Raw genomic sequence first — 16,199 nt, 5'->3', positions numbered from 1 at the left:
GCCATCGAGGACATTCACAAAGGAGAAAAACCCATGTAGTAGGTAGCTGTTCCAGTTTTGACCTGGCAGTACTGTTCACATTGAGGCTTCTGGTAACTATCACTCCTACCTATGGCCTGCCCCAGAAGTGGGGCCAAGATAGGGGCCCTTAAGACCGGAGATCCAGATATGCTGGCTCTCTTGGTTCCTGGTAATCCTGGATGTTGGATGGTGGATTGAGCAGAGTTCTCTGGAGAACACTGCTGGATTGCACTTCACCTCTCCTGGACCCCGTAATCTATCCCTTTACTTGTTCTAAGTAAAATCCCCAAATAAACCTCCCTTTTAACTATGTGGAGTTGCCTTAATATTTCCACCATTTCACATGATCTAGAAAAAGCACTAGGCGAAGATAAAAACTACTAATTTGGATTCTTCAATGAAATAATGTGAAACTATCTTTTGGAATACCAGAGAATTATCACATTGTCTCCTATGTCCCATCCCAATACACACATTAGCAAATGCACACTCAATCATATATACCTGTACATGAATAACAAGCTCTTCATGAATTAAAACAATAGCATATTCTCAGACACACCACTTGTAGAACTCCTTACCAAACCCTATTGTCAAAGAATTTACACATACATTGTCATCTTTAGGCAAATTCCGAGTCTTCACTTTGTAGCTAAAGCTACACATTAGTTTGACTTGGAATTATATCTATTAGTATAGAAGATTTATTGAACCTATATTGTTTGAACAGGATCAAGAAGGCTGATTATTATTTCATGATTCCAAATCATAAGAAAAAAGCAATGCCTGTAGGTTTTTGGTTCAACTAGGAAGATCATAGCTTCATGCTTCTAGTACTAGACTAACACAGTGTCAATGCCGCCACCACCACCATGGTTCAGCAGCAAATAATTCAGGTAGACACACTCACTCCAAGCTCAACTTGACCAATATCATCTCAAAAAACAAAACGGAGAAGATTATTTGGGCTAGTTTTGACTTGCAAAAGCAAAAAGGAGGATACAGTCACAGAGTGATTTGAGAAATTGAGAATGTAACTGGGGGTTATGGAGTTGACACTTCCATTCCTAGCATTATTGAAACCATGCAGAAGAGTTATAGTAATGATGCATGAAGTCACAGCAGAAACTTCACAGGAGTCACAGGAGTGTCAGACTCTTTTCGTGGGGCTCACCAGGACTAAGTTTATATGAGATAGAGTTACTGTCCATAGAGAAAGAACCAGCAGCACTGGAAAAGAAGGGTAAACAGGCAACCTTCCCCGGCAGGACAGCACAAGGTCCAGTTTACTTTTCTTAACTCCAAACTCTCTAGTGAATCATACACCCCTATATATATATATATAAAATAAAAAATGAAATGAAACCCATTCTCCACTTTTGCAAGAGGTTCCAAATGGCAGTCTGGAATTTCCAGAAATGCCTTTTCTTTTCCCAAATGCCGACTTGGACGCAGAAACATTAGAGCCTAGATGTGGCTGTCTACCTGTTGGTGTCAGAAGCCCCTCGCTGAAGGTGGGCAGAGGTGGTTGGAACTGGCCTTGTATGCAGCTGGACCCTCTGATTTGAGTCATAGATTGCTGTGTGCATTTGTGGCAATGTGCAATGAGCAGCTAGCTCCTCTGGTCTCCTCCACCTTCAAGACAGAGGAAGATATATGTATATATGGATGCATGTATTTCATGTGGATGAGTGTTTTGCCTGTACTTACGTATATGTACCATATACATGCTTGATGCCCACAGAGGCTAGAATAGAGGTAGGGCCCACTAGAACTGGAGTTACAGACAGTTGTGAGCTACCATGTGGGTTCTGAGAATCGAACCCAGGTCACCTGCAAAAACAAGTGCTCTTAACCACCAAGCTTTCTGTCCAGTCACAGATGAAATCGTTTGATACAGTGGCATGGAGAGTGTCCTAATGTGTTTCAGCTGTCAACTTGACACAGCCTAGAGTCATCCCGGAGAGTCTCAGTTGAGGGATTGCCCACAACAGAGGGGCCTGCGGCCACACTTCTGTGACTGTGAGATAGTCCTGATTGTTGATGAAGGAGGGTCCAGCCCCTTGTATGAGGCACTACCCCTAAGCAGGTGGCCAGTGTTGTATAAGAAAGCTAGTTGAGCATGAGACAGAGTCAGAGAGCAGAAGTCCTGCAGGGTTTCTGCTTCTGGTTCCTGCCCTGACTTCCTTCAGCGATGGACTGCAACAGTAAGATGAAATAAACCCTTTCCTCTCCATGTCACTTTTGGTCATGGTTATTTATCAAAGCAACGGTAAACAAAACAGGGCAAGTCATTCCGTATGGACATTTTCTTCTGGGTCCCTTTCGAGTTTTACAGATTGTCACCCTGGGTCCTGTTTACACTCAGTTCTTACTAAAATACAGTTGTGTGCAGGGCCGCAGATGATTTGACAAGATCGTCCTCAAACAGGAAGGGAAGAGCTTGCAAGGATAACAGCCCCAGTACAACTGGGAACTGGGGCACATCATCTGGGAGCCTTCCTTGAAAAGGAGCCTGAAGAGTCACACTGCCACTCCCTGTCCTACACACACACACACACACACACACACACACACACACACACACACACACACACACACACACACACACACACACACCTTCCATCCCCTGTTGAAATTGCAGGGCAGAGATGGCAGAGATTCCCTTCCTGTCTTGTTTTTTCCTCTGGTGCAGCAAATTGAACCCAGGGCCTCACCCAGCCCTACCACTGAGCTCTATCCCCAGGCCCCTGGTTCTCTTCTTTTGTCAAGCATCCCCGCTGCTCGGAACACCCTGCGTGATTTGGGGAGTGTAAAGACCTGGGAGAGCAAAATATGTTCCAGGCTCCTAGTGCCTGGGCTGAAGGGGCTTGAGAGGCAAGGCTCACCTGGTTCAAGTGTGCAGCTATGAGCGAGGGTTCCCATAATTTAGAGTTTGTGTTCGCGGTGCTTTTCTCCTTCTTGGGTGCCATGCGATGGGTGGGAGGTGCATTGGCCTCCAAACTGGGCTGAAGCCCGGCCTGAGCGTTCCCGATGCCGTGGTAACCGAGACCACGCCCACTTCCTGAACGGATCCTGCTCCCTTCCCCCAAACCGGTTCCTGACCCTCTGGTCAACCGCTTCCGTTTCCATGGTAGCGGAGTTTCCCAGGTGAGGCCGCTAAGTGCCAAACTCCAGGAACCCCAGGGTAAATCTGATGATTTTCCAACGTGATGAGCTGGCCTCCTAATTTCTTTGACCCATTTCCTTTCCCTGCTTCTCTTGGGAACTGAGTCCAGTCCGAATAAACAATGTGTAGAAACTCAACATTACTCATCCAGGCTTCCTCCACCAAGATTTCTCTGGTCCTGCCAACCTAGTATGGAGAATGACAGCCCAGTCAGCTCAGGTGGTTTTTAACCTCTAATCTGATGGACACCCTCCCTGGGAGCTGAATCACTGCCCTTGGCTTCACCCCTTGTTGTCTACTTCTCTATCTTCTCTGCCTAAACAGCCTCCAGTTCCTTAAAAGGGCGTCCCCATCAGCAAGCAGAACTCCATTCCCACCCTACACTCGTCTAAGGTATCCCGGTTAGACTGAGACCTCAAAATGATGACCGCAACAACCAATGTTGATTTGTGCTAGGAATTGAACCCAGGTCCTCTGGAAAAGGAACAAACTCACTTGACCACCCAGCCATCTCTCTGGCCCCTAGTGTTACTTTATTTTTACGTGTGTAACTGTTCATCATGTGTGTGCAGGTAGGTACACATGAATGTGGGTGCACGTGCACGTGCACGGGCATGCGGGGGCCAGAGACCCACCTCAGGCGTGTTTCTTTAGGCACCATCCACCTCGTTTGTTGAGACGGGTTCTTTCACCAGCCTGGGGCTTGCTGAATAGGTTAGGCTGGCTGGCGGTGAGCCCCAGGAATTCAGCCCACCCATCTCAATCTCCCCATGGCTGGGATTACAAGCACACATCTTCACATCTGGCTTTTTAACTTGGCTTCTGGGGATCGAACTCAGGTCCTCATGCTTGCGTGGCAAGTACTTTACCAACTGTGTCATCTCAGCCCTACTTAGTTTTGTTTTTTTTTTTTTTTCCTTACGCTTCCCTCCATGAGGACCTCCAAAGCAGATCTGAACCAAAGGTACTTTGCTATCTCTTCCGTCTATATAAATCGCAGAGCTGAGCAGTGCTTAACTATCACCAAGTCCCTCCTGGTGCCTAGGGTGGTTTTATTATCTCAACCAGACAAGCGCAACAGCCCTGCTGGTGGCCTGCAGCTATACTCTGTCCAGCACATTCTGCATGATTGCTGCTTTCCACACTGGAGACATCTTCTGACCCTGTAATCACTATCTTGGAGGAAGATATCATGAGGGCTTGGGCCATGCAGGCATTACTCGGTATCCTTTCAGACTTTGAATGGCTCCCAAAGCCTGTGTATTAAAGCCTTGGTCAGACAGCGGTGCTTTAGAGAAGTGGTAAGAAGTTAGGAGGCAGAGCCTAGTGGGTGGAAGTGGGGTCTTTGGGTGTGGGTTGTCAGGACCTGTTCCTCTTTCTGACTTTGCCACCAAGCTAGAAGCAAGAGTATTCCGTCTCCTGCATGCATCCACTATATTCTTCTGCCTTGTCACAGGCCCAAAACTAGGGGCCCAAGTAACCATAGGGTAAAGTCCCTGATACCATGTGGCAAAACACATCCTTCCTTCCTATAGGTTGCTTATCTCAAGTATTTCTAGCATCTCAGAAATGGGAAGCTCCTCGATCAGAGATGATGGTCACTGTTATCCATTCCATCAGGTTTGCTGACGGTGTTTCTCTTTAACTCATTCATAATTTGCGTGAGTTGAGGAGAATATCTTCTCCCACTCCACTCCCTTTTTATTTATTTATTTATTTATTTGGGTACAGATAATGATTAAAAAGCACTTCTCAAAATAATCCTTCACAATTAAAAAAATCATTAGTACTTACAATGCATGTATTTTATTTCCTGGGGTGGGGGGCATGTATCAATTCCTGCAACATTCACACACCCTGTATCTGGAAGCCTTTTCTCTTTGCAACAAGACAAAATTGATTGATGCATCAGGATGTCAGAGGAATTTGCTAGAGAAGGGTTTTCCTGTGGCTCTCCATGACAACTAATGAGGCTATCACTCTTTCATTCTTATAGCATTTCCCCCAATATTTTTGTTCTTTGCAAACAGTTTTTTTTTTGTTTGTTTGTTTGTTTGTTTTTTGAGACAGGGTTTCTCTGTGTAGCTTTGCGCCTTTCCTGGAACTCGCTTTGGAGACCAGGCTGGCCTCGAACTCACAGAGATCCGCCTGGCTCTGCCTCCCGAGTGCTGGGATTAAAGGCGTGCGCCACCACCGCCCGGCTTGCAAACAGTTTTTTAATGGTATAGGATAAAAACTGTTTTTGTACACTTGCTTAAAAGTAAAGGTGGCTCTCTTACAGATTGATGACATCGTTCTAAATCTTGGTTATATTTCTCATAGTTTAAGCTGAGAGAACTGTGATTTTATGAGTGAAGTAATAAAATATTTACTGGCATTTAAGTTCATGCTGCATTTAAAAACTAACTATTGTTTATATGTCATGTTTCGCTACTAATTGCATCTCTTCTTGAATGTGAGGGCACACTACCAAGTAAAGCTCCCCACTTGCCACAGTCCAGCTAGGTCTTTAGCAGATGATTAGCAACATAGGTTCCACATAAAAAAGAGAAACAAAAAGAGAAAAATGGAAAAGGATACTTTAAAAATAAAACTGTAATTTTTAATTTGTAAAGAAACTATCAGTAGTTTTTTCTAACAAGCAATAACTATACAACCCAGTTTTTGAAAAAAAAAATTGTGCATGCGAGTGCTTTGCCTGAATAATGTTAAGTGCACCACATTTGTCCCTGGTGCCCAAGAAGGTCATAGGAGGACATCAGATCCCCCTGGAACTGCAACTGCGGATGATTGTGACCCACCACGTGGAGAACAGCTCCTGTCCTTTTGCAAGTGCAACAAATGCTCTTATCGCTGAGCCATCTCTCTAGCCCCAATCCTAATTTTAGCAGCAATGAAGTGTTTGTACTATTTATCAACATAAACCTGATTTTTTAAATAAAACATTTCCCTTTTCTTATTCACACCGTAAGAGTCTGATTTCCCAACCTTCTTTATCCTTAGATAGGGAAAGGTGACAGTTCTCATTAACAGGATACAGTGGAATTATGTATTTTTGGATGTGGGCTGGACCCTCAACACCATTTCCCATGTGTTGTTTGTTCAGACTCTTCCCCCATCTGCCTAGATACTGTGACACTGATGTCCTTGACTGTCTGAGTGATTGCTGTGGTACAGAGGTCTCTCCCAATCTTTTCCCCCACCTAACAAATTTTCTTGGACTATTAAGTAGATGGACAGTGACTTCTCTTTAAGCTTGGAAAACATTGGGTGTGCTGCCATTTTGGGTTAAAAGAATTCCTTTCTAGTGGAATCGTTTATGGTTTCCTTGATAAAGTGCTACCAGAATAAACTGGAATATGGAAGGGTTTCCAAAATTGACTTAAACAATCTCAAAGGTTTTTCTTACAGAGTGCCTTTTGGTCAGTCTTGGCCCTGCTCATTATTCTAGGGAGAGTGGTATTCTAGATAATTTATGGTGCAGAATGGGAAGACATTCTATGGTAACCAAATTTATAGGAGATTTCATCGTGGAATTGGTCTGTTTAATCTCAGAAAATAGGTGTGAATGACGATGGTCATAGTTTTAAGAACCAAAGACTATTCAGCCAATAGGAGGCTTTGCCAAGAGCTGAAAAAATGCCATTCCCATCTGTCATACATTTATGAATTGGTATAATAAATTGTTTCCCCCACTAAATATAAGTTGAAAATTTCAAGCATATACTTTACTACATAAGGTTTCCCATATGGCAGTGGGTAACACAAAACTATACTATTTGGAGAATTTTTTCTCACATTGGCAGGGGTGCTCTTGGCTTGTATGATTTAATATTTCCAGTAAGATTTTGTACTTAATATGTTTAATTTAAGGGTAGCCTACTCCTGGGCTGGGCTGTTTCCTTGGGGTACTGGGCTTGCAGAGAAAATAATTTTTGTTCAGTCTTATGTTTTGATCTTAGAGTGTTCAGTTAGCTTACTCACATGTAGACTCAAATATACTCCATTTTACACTTGACACGGTCAAGCCACCTGTTGATAGAGCCAATGTTTCCACTGTGAAGAGGTGACTTTAGGAGCTATGCAGTGAGTCTCATCTGAGCCAGGGTTCCAGGTATTCAGCATCCATTACAATCTTAAGATACCTATCAATTTCTCTAGTTGGCATCCTGTTCCCAAGGACACTTTTCATTGCAGATGTGTTTATACCATGCCATCTATGCTTCTAATCTCCTAAATAGAAAACTAGAATACTTTGGATTTTATTATCTGTAATGCTGAGGGCTAGACTTCTTTTACAGCTATCGTCCAAAACATACGGAGGGTATTACACCTGGACTTAATGGTCAGCATTAGCTTCCTAGTCAGTCTTCAGTGCAATTGAAAGTGTTGACTTTAATCTTTAAAACTCCTTGTTGTTCAGTCACCAGTTACTTTAGATACTGCATCTCTCGCTATGTATCATTGTGGAGATTAAAATCAGCTGCAGCTCTTGCTATTCACAGTCCCTGGTGGGTTGTGGGCAGCCTGGGAGCAGGATCACTTTCTAAAGGACTTCCCTAAAAACCCTCTACTTTTGTCAATGATAAAAGCAATATTTTGGAATTTGCAGCTTGGGACTTAAATGCTTTGTTACATATCTGTAAGTCCATAGGACTATGATTAAATGCTGCTGATTTTTAATGTTATCTGTCGTGAGAGAGTTCAGGACACCAAATCTATTTCTTGGTGAATCAGAAAATAATAGTTGTGCAGATTAAAAATAGAGCTAACATGCATCTGTTTCGTATTCACTAGTGTGGGATTTTTATTTCTAGTGTTCTCTCACTCTAGTTTTCCTTTGAAAAACTCATTTTCAGTATCTTCAGTGAAGGAATTTGTCCTTAATCCTGTGGGGACGGTTTCAAACTCCATGATGCATGCTAAATCACTGCTCCAAGTGCTTGGTGCTGTGTTTGATTAATGTTTTATCAATGTCTGTTACTTATAAACTTTATAATGGGAAATAATTTTATGGGTGTTTTTGTGCTGTACGAGGTTCAAGAGCTCTGGTTAACATGAATGTATTTCAATGATGCTACTACATCCTAATGGACTGCACCAGTTCCCATGATGTCAGGCTGCAGGGAAATGCTCCAGGAAGGGAATGTGATTGATGACAGGACTTCAAGGAACTGATAGTGAGATATGATGGAGTTCTTCTCCTCTCCCTTCTCACCTCCTCCCTCCACCTTTGTCCCCCTCTGATTCTTTTCTCTTCCTCAGCTTGACTCCCATCCAATCTTAAAAAATATAGGGTACTACTCAGAAGGTGTCTGAATAATCCAGAGAAACACAGCTCTGTGATCTTGCAAATGTTAAATGCATCTGTACATAGTTAACCTGATTTCTTATTTTTCATAGCTAAGTTTATATCTTAGTATGTATGACAGTCCTTGTTTCTATGAGTTATTTACTTTTTCTGCCTTCCAGCTTTTGTGCGATGCTGTGGTATTGAAGGGACCCAGTCAAAGGCTACCTGTAGTTGCAGAAGTGCCCACACTTGTTCAGTGGGACAACATTGCTTCATTTCCTTTTCCATCACAAACTCCCAGAATACTTGCCTGTCCAATAATATTTACGTGTTTTCTCTTAGATTCCTTCTGCTCTCTTCATACATTATTTTTTTTTTTTTTTTTTTTTTTTTTTTTTTTTGGTTTTTCGAGACAGGGTTTCTCTGTGTAGTTTTGCGCCTTTCCTGGAACTCGCTTTGGAGACCAGGCTGGCCTCGAACTCACAGAGATCCGCCTGCCTCTGCCTCCCGAGTGCTGGGATTAAAGGCGTGCGCCACCACCGCCCGGCCATACATTATTTTTAATCATATTCATCTTTCTGTGAGAAAATGCATTATCTGATTAAGTAAAAAATTGTGTCATGATTCATCCTTATTGTTTTTCACTAGGAGGGCTTTTGCAGGGGTCAGAGGAGATGAAGACATAATAGCCATGGTTTTAAAAATGTTCAGGTTGTATGTCCTGGAGGCATCTAACCATGGGAAGAAGGCCATTGGCCATGCAGGCCTGGTGTTCAGAGCAGGGAAGATGTGGGAGAACCATCTCCCCTGTAGGAAGCAGTTGAAACTGAATGTGATGTCTATGGCAGGAGATCACCAGGTGAAGAGGTGAGCAGAAGCTAAGGCTGCACATTCAGTAGCAGGCTGAGGCAGCAAGGAAGAGGATGAGCCTCTGAGCAATTCGGTGCCTAAAAAGGTCATGCCACTCAAGCCAAAGGCAGGATAGGGGTCTTTTGGGAGCCAGGGAGTGGATGGCAGTCCAGAGTGCAGCAGAGATGTCCAAAAAGACCAATACAAAGAATGCTCACTGCATCCCAGTGAGGAGGCAGCCAGCTGTGCTTAGTCTTTGAGAAGTGAGACCTGTTCTTTTGAATGCGGTTCCCATGTTAACTTTCCTTACTGTTTCTGGGCAATCTTTAAGAGTACATTTAATATATATATATATATATATATATATATATATATATATATATATATATAGTTTTAATGGTAGATAGCAGTCAGCATTGGCTTCTGTGTGAAGTATGAGACGGTGCTCACAGCACTGGTCTCTCAAGGTTTTAAGATGCTTATGATGGGTTTCCTCAAATCTTGAAGATTTATTTCTGTTGAGGCTGAACTGGGAAGGAAATCATCCTATTGAAATCAACTTAATTATGTCTTATGATGACATTAGCATAGAAAAGGAGGGAACTATATAATATTTTTAAAATAATTAATGTTTTTTATTCTTTGAAAATTTCCATCCCATCTCCTTCCCTCTAACTCTCCTGGATCCTCAGCATCTCTCCCTTCCAGCTTCGAACCCCTTTAGTTTTCATAACTCACGGAGTCCAGTCAATGCTGCTCATGTGTTCATGGCTGCAGGGTTCTCCACTGGGGCCTGTGTAACCTGCCAGTGGCCACACCCCGAAGAAAAGTGACTCTTCCCTCTGATAGCAACCACCAACGACCAGTTGTCCCTCAGCTAGGGGTGGTGTCATTACTAATCTTCGCTGTCAACTTGACTACATCTGGAATGAACTATAATTCAAGCTGCTAGGGCACTCCTGTGACAGATTTTCTTAATTGGATTGTTTGAACTGGGAAGACCCACCCTAAGTCTAGGCCATGCCTGCTGGTGGCAGCTCAGGTAAAAGGACACAGAAGAGGAAGGTTTTTCTTCCCCCCTGCTTGCCCTCACTCTCACAGGTAAGTTCATTCATCCCATTCATCCACTGCTGAGGATTTCCTTTACTTGTATTATTAGAACCTGCTTCTTCAGGATCCCAATGTAGACTGAAGACAGGCAGCTTTCCAGGAATAATCCAGGACTTCAGCACCCCTTGGGACTGCTGAGCTATCTGGCCTAGTGGAATGAACAACTCTTGGATTCTTGGCCTTCCTGTCTGTCTGTCTGTTGTCTATATATCTGACTATCCCTGGAATTTTTAACTGGCTTAACCTTGTGCAGGTCTTGGAGATTGTACAGTAGTGAGGGAAAGGATTCTGCCTTCTGGCCCACTCCAAATGTACGTTTTCAGATGGCTTCCAGGGAAGCTCTATATTTCAATCATCAAACAATTGATATAAACAAAGAAGATGAAGAAAAGAGACTAGTTGGTGTCAAACATCAGGCAGCAAGGAAGATCGTAAGACTAGAGCCTGTCAATACACAAGCTCTCTGCAGGCAAATACATCTTCCATGGGTCACGTGGCAAGTGAGGCTGCATTCTGCATGGAGTTCTATTTCTGAATGAATCTATTCAGGTCCTCTTCCATTTTCTTAAGGGAGCCAACTGCTTCTAACTTTGCCTAACCAAATAGCAGCATCATTGTCTCCTGTGTTTCCCCTCTCTACTGTGTCAGACAAAACAGAACTTCACTGTGGTCTGCTGGCCTCCCTGCTCTGCTTTTGCTTTGTGAGTTGTGACTTGCTTAGCTTCCTTCTTAGCATGGTTGCAATACTTCTATTTTTGTAAACAGTGCTCCAATCGCTCACATTTTAAGACTTTTATGATCATTTTTGTATCAACATATGCACTTCACCTGAACCTGCTGTCTTAACCCTTGAGGATGGCCATTCTCCCCTCACCATATTTTGGTGTAATAGTCATCATCATTTTGTTTCGCTAAATAAACTTGTCATTTTATTGAAGTTGTTATAATAAAGCTCATGTTATATTTATAGCCACAGCCTCTTTTCTCTCCTCTTCATTCTTGTAGAGGTTTGAAGCCCCATTACATGATTATCATGGTTTCTAAGACACCCGAATAGCAGCTGTTTAGCTTTCTCAATTCTCCTGACTAAAACTCAAGGAATCAAATCATACATTCAGAGAGGCACTTGACGGGGCCACCGTTCCAGCAGCCTTTCTCCAATGTCAGTCGCACCCTACACCCTTGGTGGTTGTGATGACCTTGAACAATCTTAGCCTCTATTAATTTCTTCATGAAATGTAGACAATCATGTTTGCAGTCTATGTTTGTTGCGACTATAGTGGTAGACACAACTACTCAGAGTGGCCAGTTGCCCATATCATGCCCTTTGTAAACATTGCCTAATCATTCTAAATAAACTTTAATTTAGATTTCTCTAAATGGCTAGAGTTATCACACACTTTAAAATATTTATTGGTCATTTGGATTTGTTCATTTGGGAATTCTCTGTTTGGATCATTGACTCAGCTACTGATTGGAAGGATAGTGTGTGTGTGTGTGTGTGTGTGTGTGTGTGTGTGTGTGTGTGTGTGTGCACGTGTGCATGCGCACACTTATTTTTTTTTGCATTTCTTTGTATATTCTAGGCATTAACTCCTGTTTTAAAGTATGTTTGCAATGGTTTTCTCCTATTCTTTAAGCCCCCTGCTCATTCTGCGAACTGTTTCTTTTGCTCAAGCCTTTTCACTTCATGTAGTTCCATCTGTCAGTTCTTGGGGCTGTCTGCTGGGCTATTGGGGTTCTAGTCAGAAAGTTCTTGCCAATCCTGTGTTCTAAAATATTTTCTGTTAGCAGTTTTAGCATTTCTGGTTTTAAAATTAAGCCCTTTAATCCAGCTGGCATTGATTTCTATGCACAATGAGAGAGGTGATTTTAATTTCTTTCCTCTGCAGGTAGATATCCAGCTTTCTTAGCATCATTCATTGGAAAGTCTATCCCTGTTTCCAGTGCATATTTTCAGAACCTGTATTATTTAGTTTTTGTCAACTTGACACAAACCTAGACATACCTGGTAGGAGGGAACCTCAGCTGAGGAATTGCTTCTATCAGATTGGCTTGTGGGCATGTCTGTGGGGGGCGTTTTCTTGATTGTCAACTGATGTAGGTGGGCCCAGACCATCGTAGGCAGTGCCATCCCAGAGCAGATAGTCTTGAACTACATAGGAAGGTAACTGAAGAAACGAGAGGAAGCAAGCCAGGAAACTAGGTTTCTCCATGGTCTTCACTTCCACCCTGCCTCCAGCTTCTTGCCCTGAGTCCCTGCTGTGGCTTCCTTTAGTGAGGGACTGTGACCTGGGAATTGTAAGATGAAACAAATCCTTTCTTCTCCAAGGTCAAAGTGTTTTATCACAGCAACAGATCAGCAAACTAATACAATACCTTTGTCAAAAATTAATAGCCTGCAGCTGTGTGGATTTAGCACTGCATTTCTGCTATGCTCCATTGGTGTACATGTCTGGTTTTGTGTCCACCATGTTGTCTTTACCACCATAGTTCTGTAATATAGTTTTAGGTCAGGTAATGTGATGCCTCTGGCTGTATTCTTTCTATTTAGATAGCTTTGTCTATCTGTGGTCTATTTTGTTTCCACACGAATTTTAGAATTGTTTTTTTCTAGATCTGGAGAATGTTGTTGGAATCACTATGGGGATTGCACTGGTAGGGTAGTCATTTTCACTATCAATTTTGCCAGTCCAGAAGTATAGGCAGTCTTTCCATTGTCTCCTGTCTTCTTCAGTTTCTTGTCAGTGTCTTAAAAATTTCATTGTAGAAGTCTTTTATCCTGTTGGTTAGGTTCATTTCTAGTTATTTTATCTATATTTTGAGACTATTATAAGTGAGATGTTTTCCATAATTTCTTTGTCAGCAAGTTCATTGTTGGTGTTTTAGTCCACCATGGTCTGAAAGACACATGAAACTATCATTATTATTATTAATTATTATTACTTATGCCATAAAGCCCATTTGTGGTTTGTAATAGGGTCAGTTTTAGAGAAGTTCCATTTGCTCCTAAGGAGCCTCTTTGTTGGGTTGTATGATCTATAGATGTCTGGTAAGTCCAAACGATCTACTATGTCATTTAGTTCTGGGATTTCTTTGCTGATTTTTGATATGAAGGATCTATTTAGATGTGTGAGTGCAGTCTTGAAGACATCTATTATTATTGTGTCTAGGAATATGTGATCTCTCATGCTTTAATGTTTGTTTTATGAAATCATGAGCCCCCAGATATGGTGCATAAATGTTTACAATAGTTGTGTACTCTTGATGAATCCTTTTTGCCAGCTCAATACTATAGAATACTAAGAATGCTAGCCACACCCTTGAAAGATTTCACAAGTAAAAGGTCATTTATTATAGTTAGTATGCAGAACTGCTTGAAATGCAATCTTAGAGTGAATTGCTGCAGTTTGTATGTGGTTTGTTCTCCAGGAATTTGTATGTTGGAAACTTGGTCCCAGTGTGGTGGCTTCAAAGTGATAGTGCCTATGAGAGCCAGGCCCAGCAGAAGGCAGTTAGGTCTACTATCGTGAACTCACGGGCATGGGCATGGGCATGGGCATGGGCTCTGTTACTGCTAATGGATTGCTTCTGGTCTTGTGGATGGAGTAGGGTATCAGAGCCTGGACTATTTCCTGCAGGAGCTGGTTTCATAAGAGGGGACCTGGCTCTTTCTCACTCTTTTGCTTTCTTGTTTGTATTTCTTGCTTTTCTGCTGTGTTGTGATGGAGCCAGCCTGCGGGGGTGGGGTGGAGGGGGGAGTGGGGGGAGGGGGGCTTACAAGGACAACAGCTGTGTTGTTTGTACCTTCATGACATCAGAACTGTGAGAAAAAAATAAATCTCTTTTCTTTATTTGTTGCTTCCCACCATCTGATGTTTTGTTACATCAACACCAAAGGACTCTAGTGACTATTCTCACAATTATCCAAGGGAAATGTGCTTTAGAGTGGAACAGAAAAACCATGGTACAGCATGTAACTACTTATTACATTAACCCCAGATTTAAGATTTATATGGAAGCTGGCCTTCAACTCTCCATCCATCTACTTTAGCCTCCTGAGGGTTGGGATTGAGTGTGTGCTACCACGCCTGGCCAGTATGTACATTTTCATATAAATCTGTCTCTATGAGTTAGTTTTCATTTAAATTGATATTCATTCTGGCTTGTCTACAGTAAAAAAACCAAACCAAAACAAAACAAAACAAAAAACTAATTTTTCCAATGATTAAAGTGATTGGGGAGAGATAAGGTGACAAAAAATCTTTAAAAAAAAATCACCTTATTGCCTTGTCCAGCCTCGATATGGGGCTTCCACCTTGTCCTGTTGTATCTTGCTTTGTCTTGGAGACTTGTTCTTTTCTGAAAAGGAAATAGAGTGGGAGTGGATCTGGGGGAGAGGGGAGGTGGGGGGAGCTGGGAGGAGTGGGGGGAGAGGAAATTGTAGTTGGGATATATTGTGTGAGAGAAGCATCTATTTTCAATAAAAAATACTGCCCTAGTAATAGTCCCCCAGAGAGCCAAGTGATCTCAAGACTTTACAAAGCTACATAAGCCAGAAGGCAAAAGAAAGAGCTTCAAAGACTGAGACTGAGTAAATCTTTCCAGCATGGAGTAAATGTCACTTATAGTTGGTGGTTTTTGCTCTTTTGGGGGACCCACCACCCAGCTTCCAAATAAATTCACACACACGGAGGCTTATTTCTACTTATGAATGCCCGGTCTTAGCTTGACTTAGTTTCTTGCCAGCTTTCTTTAACTTATTCCAACTACCTTTTGCCTCTGGGCTTTTCCTGTTATCTAACTTCTGTAAATCGTACTCTTACTACATGGCTTTCTGTGTAGCTGGGTGGCTGGCCCCTGGAGTCCTTCTCCTTCTCTGGCTCCTAGCTCTCCAATACCTCTTCCCAGTTTTCTCCTATTTATACTCTCTGCCTGCCAGCCCCGCCTATCCTTTCTCCTGCCTTGCTACTGACCAGTTCTTTATTAGACCATCAGGTGTTCTACACAGGCACAGTAACACAGGTTCACAGAGTTAAACAAATGCAATATGAACAAAAGTTACACACCTTAAAATAGTCTAATACAGTCACTCAGAGAAATGACCACCTGAGAGGGATAGCTACTGAGCACACAGGTGGAGCACAGGAAGTCCTCCAGCCAATGTTCCCTCCCTCACAAGCAATACACTGCAGCCGCTAGCTGTGGGGACAACAGATAGAGCAAGCCTATTGGAATGGAAGCACACCTAGATTCACTCTTTCTGCTGGTGTACAGGGCTCCACATTGGCCTTGGGAAATCAATGATGCGCTAAGAAATATTATTGAGTGGTCCAGTGAACAGGCAGGGGTGGAGAGGGCTGCTAGCAGAGGCATAGTCTCAGGTTGCAGCTCTCAAGCACCTTGAAATGGGAAAGCAGAAAAGTGGAGAACAAGAGGAGAGAGGTACTGAGCCTTAGACGGTTCGAGATGGAAAGAATAACTGTGCCTAGCTGACGATGGGATCAGCCTGGGAAACATACTTGGATTTTCTTTAGTTTGGTAAGAGAAACTAACTCCACCTTGTTGCAAAGATCTCTTCATGATTCTTTTCTCCTTTTACATCAATGTCCAGGCAAAATAGCTACTGTGTAGCTTAACACTAAGGGAAACGAACACGGAACTAAACTACCTCAGTGGTGGGTGTTTAGACATGCTCACTAGAGCAACTTGCACTCAAGAACTTTCTTTCAGATTCTTTCCTGTCGTTGGAGCTGG

At 42.6% G+C, this 16,199-nt stretch overlaps 1 protein-coding gene across 1 annotated transcript in view; it reads right to left on the bottom strand.

Moving 5' to 3' along the window:
- The window catches only part of Spag17 (sperm associated antigen 17), a 234,269-nt gene extending 231,231 nt beyond the window's left edge, over positions 1-3,038 (bottom strand). Inside the window, exon 1 of the mRNA XM_052731519.1 lies at positions 2,910-3,038. Coding sequence (XP_052587479.1) covers positions 2,910-2,993 — 84 coding nt within the window. The 5' untranslated portion in view covers positions 2,994-3,038. The remainder of the gene's footprint in view (positions 1-2,909) is intronic.
- Positions 3,039-16,199: the final 13,161 nt, after the last annotated feature.

This window comes from Peromyscus californicus, unplaced genomic scaffold (genome assembly GCF_007827085.1).
Source record: "Peromyscus californicus insignis strain IS unplaced genomic scaffold, ASM782708v3 Scaffold_9__1_contigs__length_137607984, whole genome shotgun sequence".
Taxonomy (NCBI): domain Eukaryota; kingdom Metazoa; phylum Chordata; class Mammalia; order Rodentia; family Cricetidae; genus Peromyscus; species Peromyscus californicus.
Note: the sequence above shows the minus strand (reverse complement) of the source record. Positions and strands in the feature narration are given on the sequence as shown.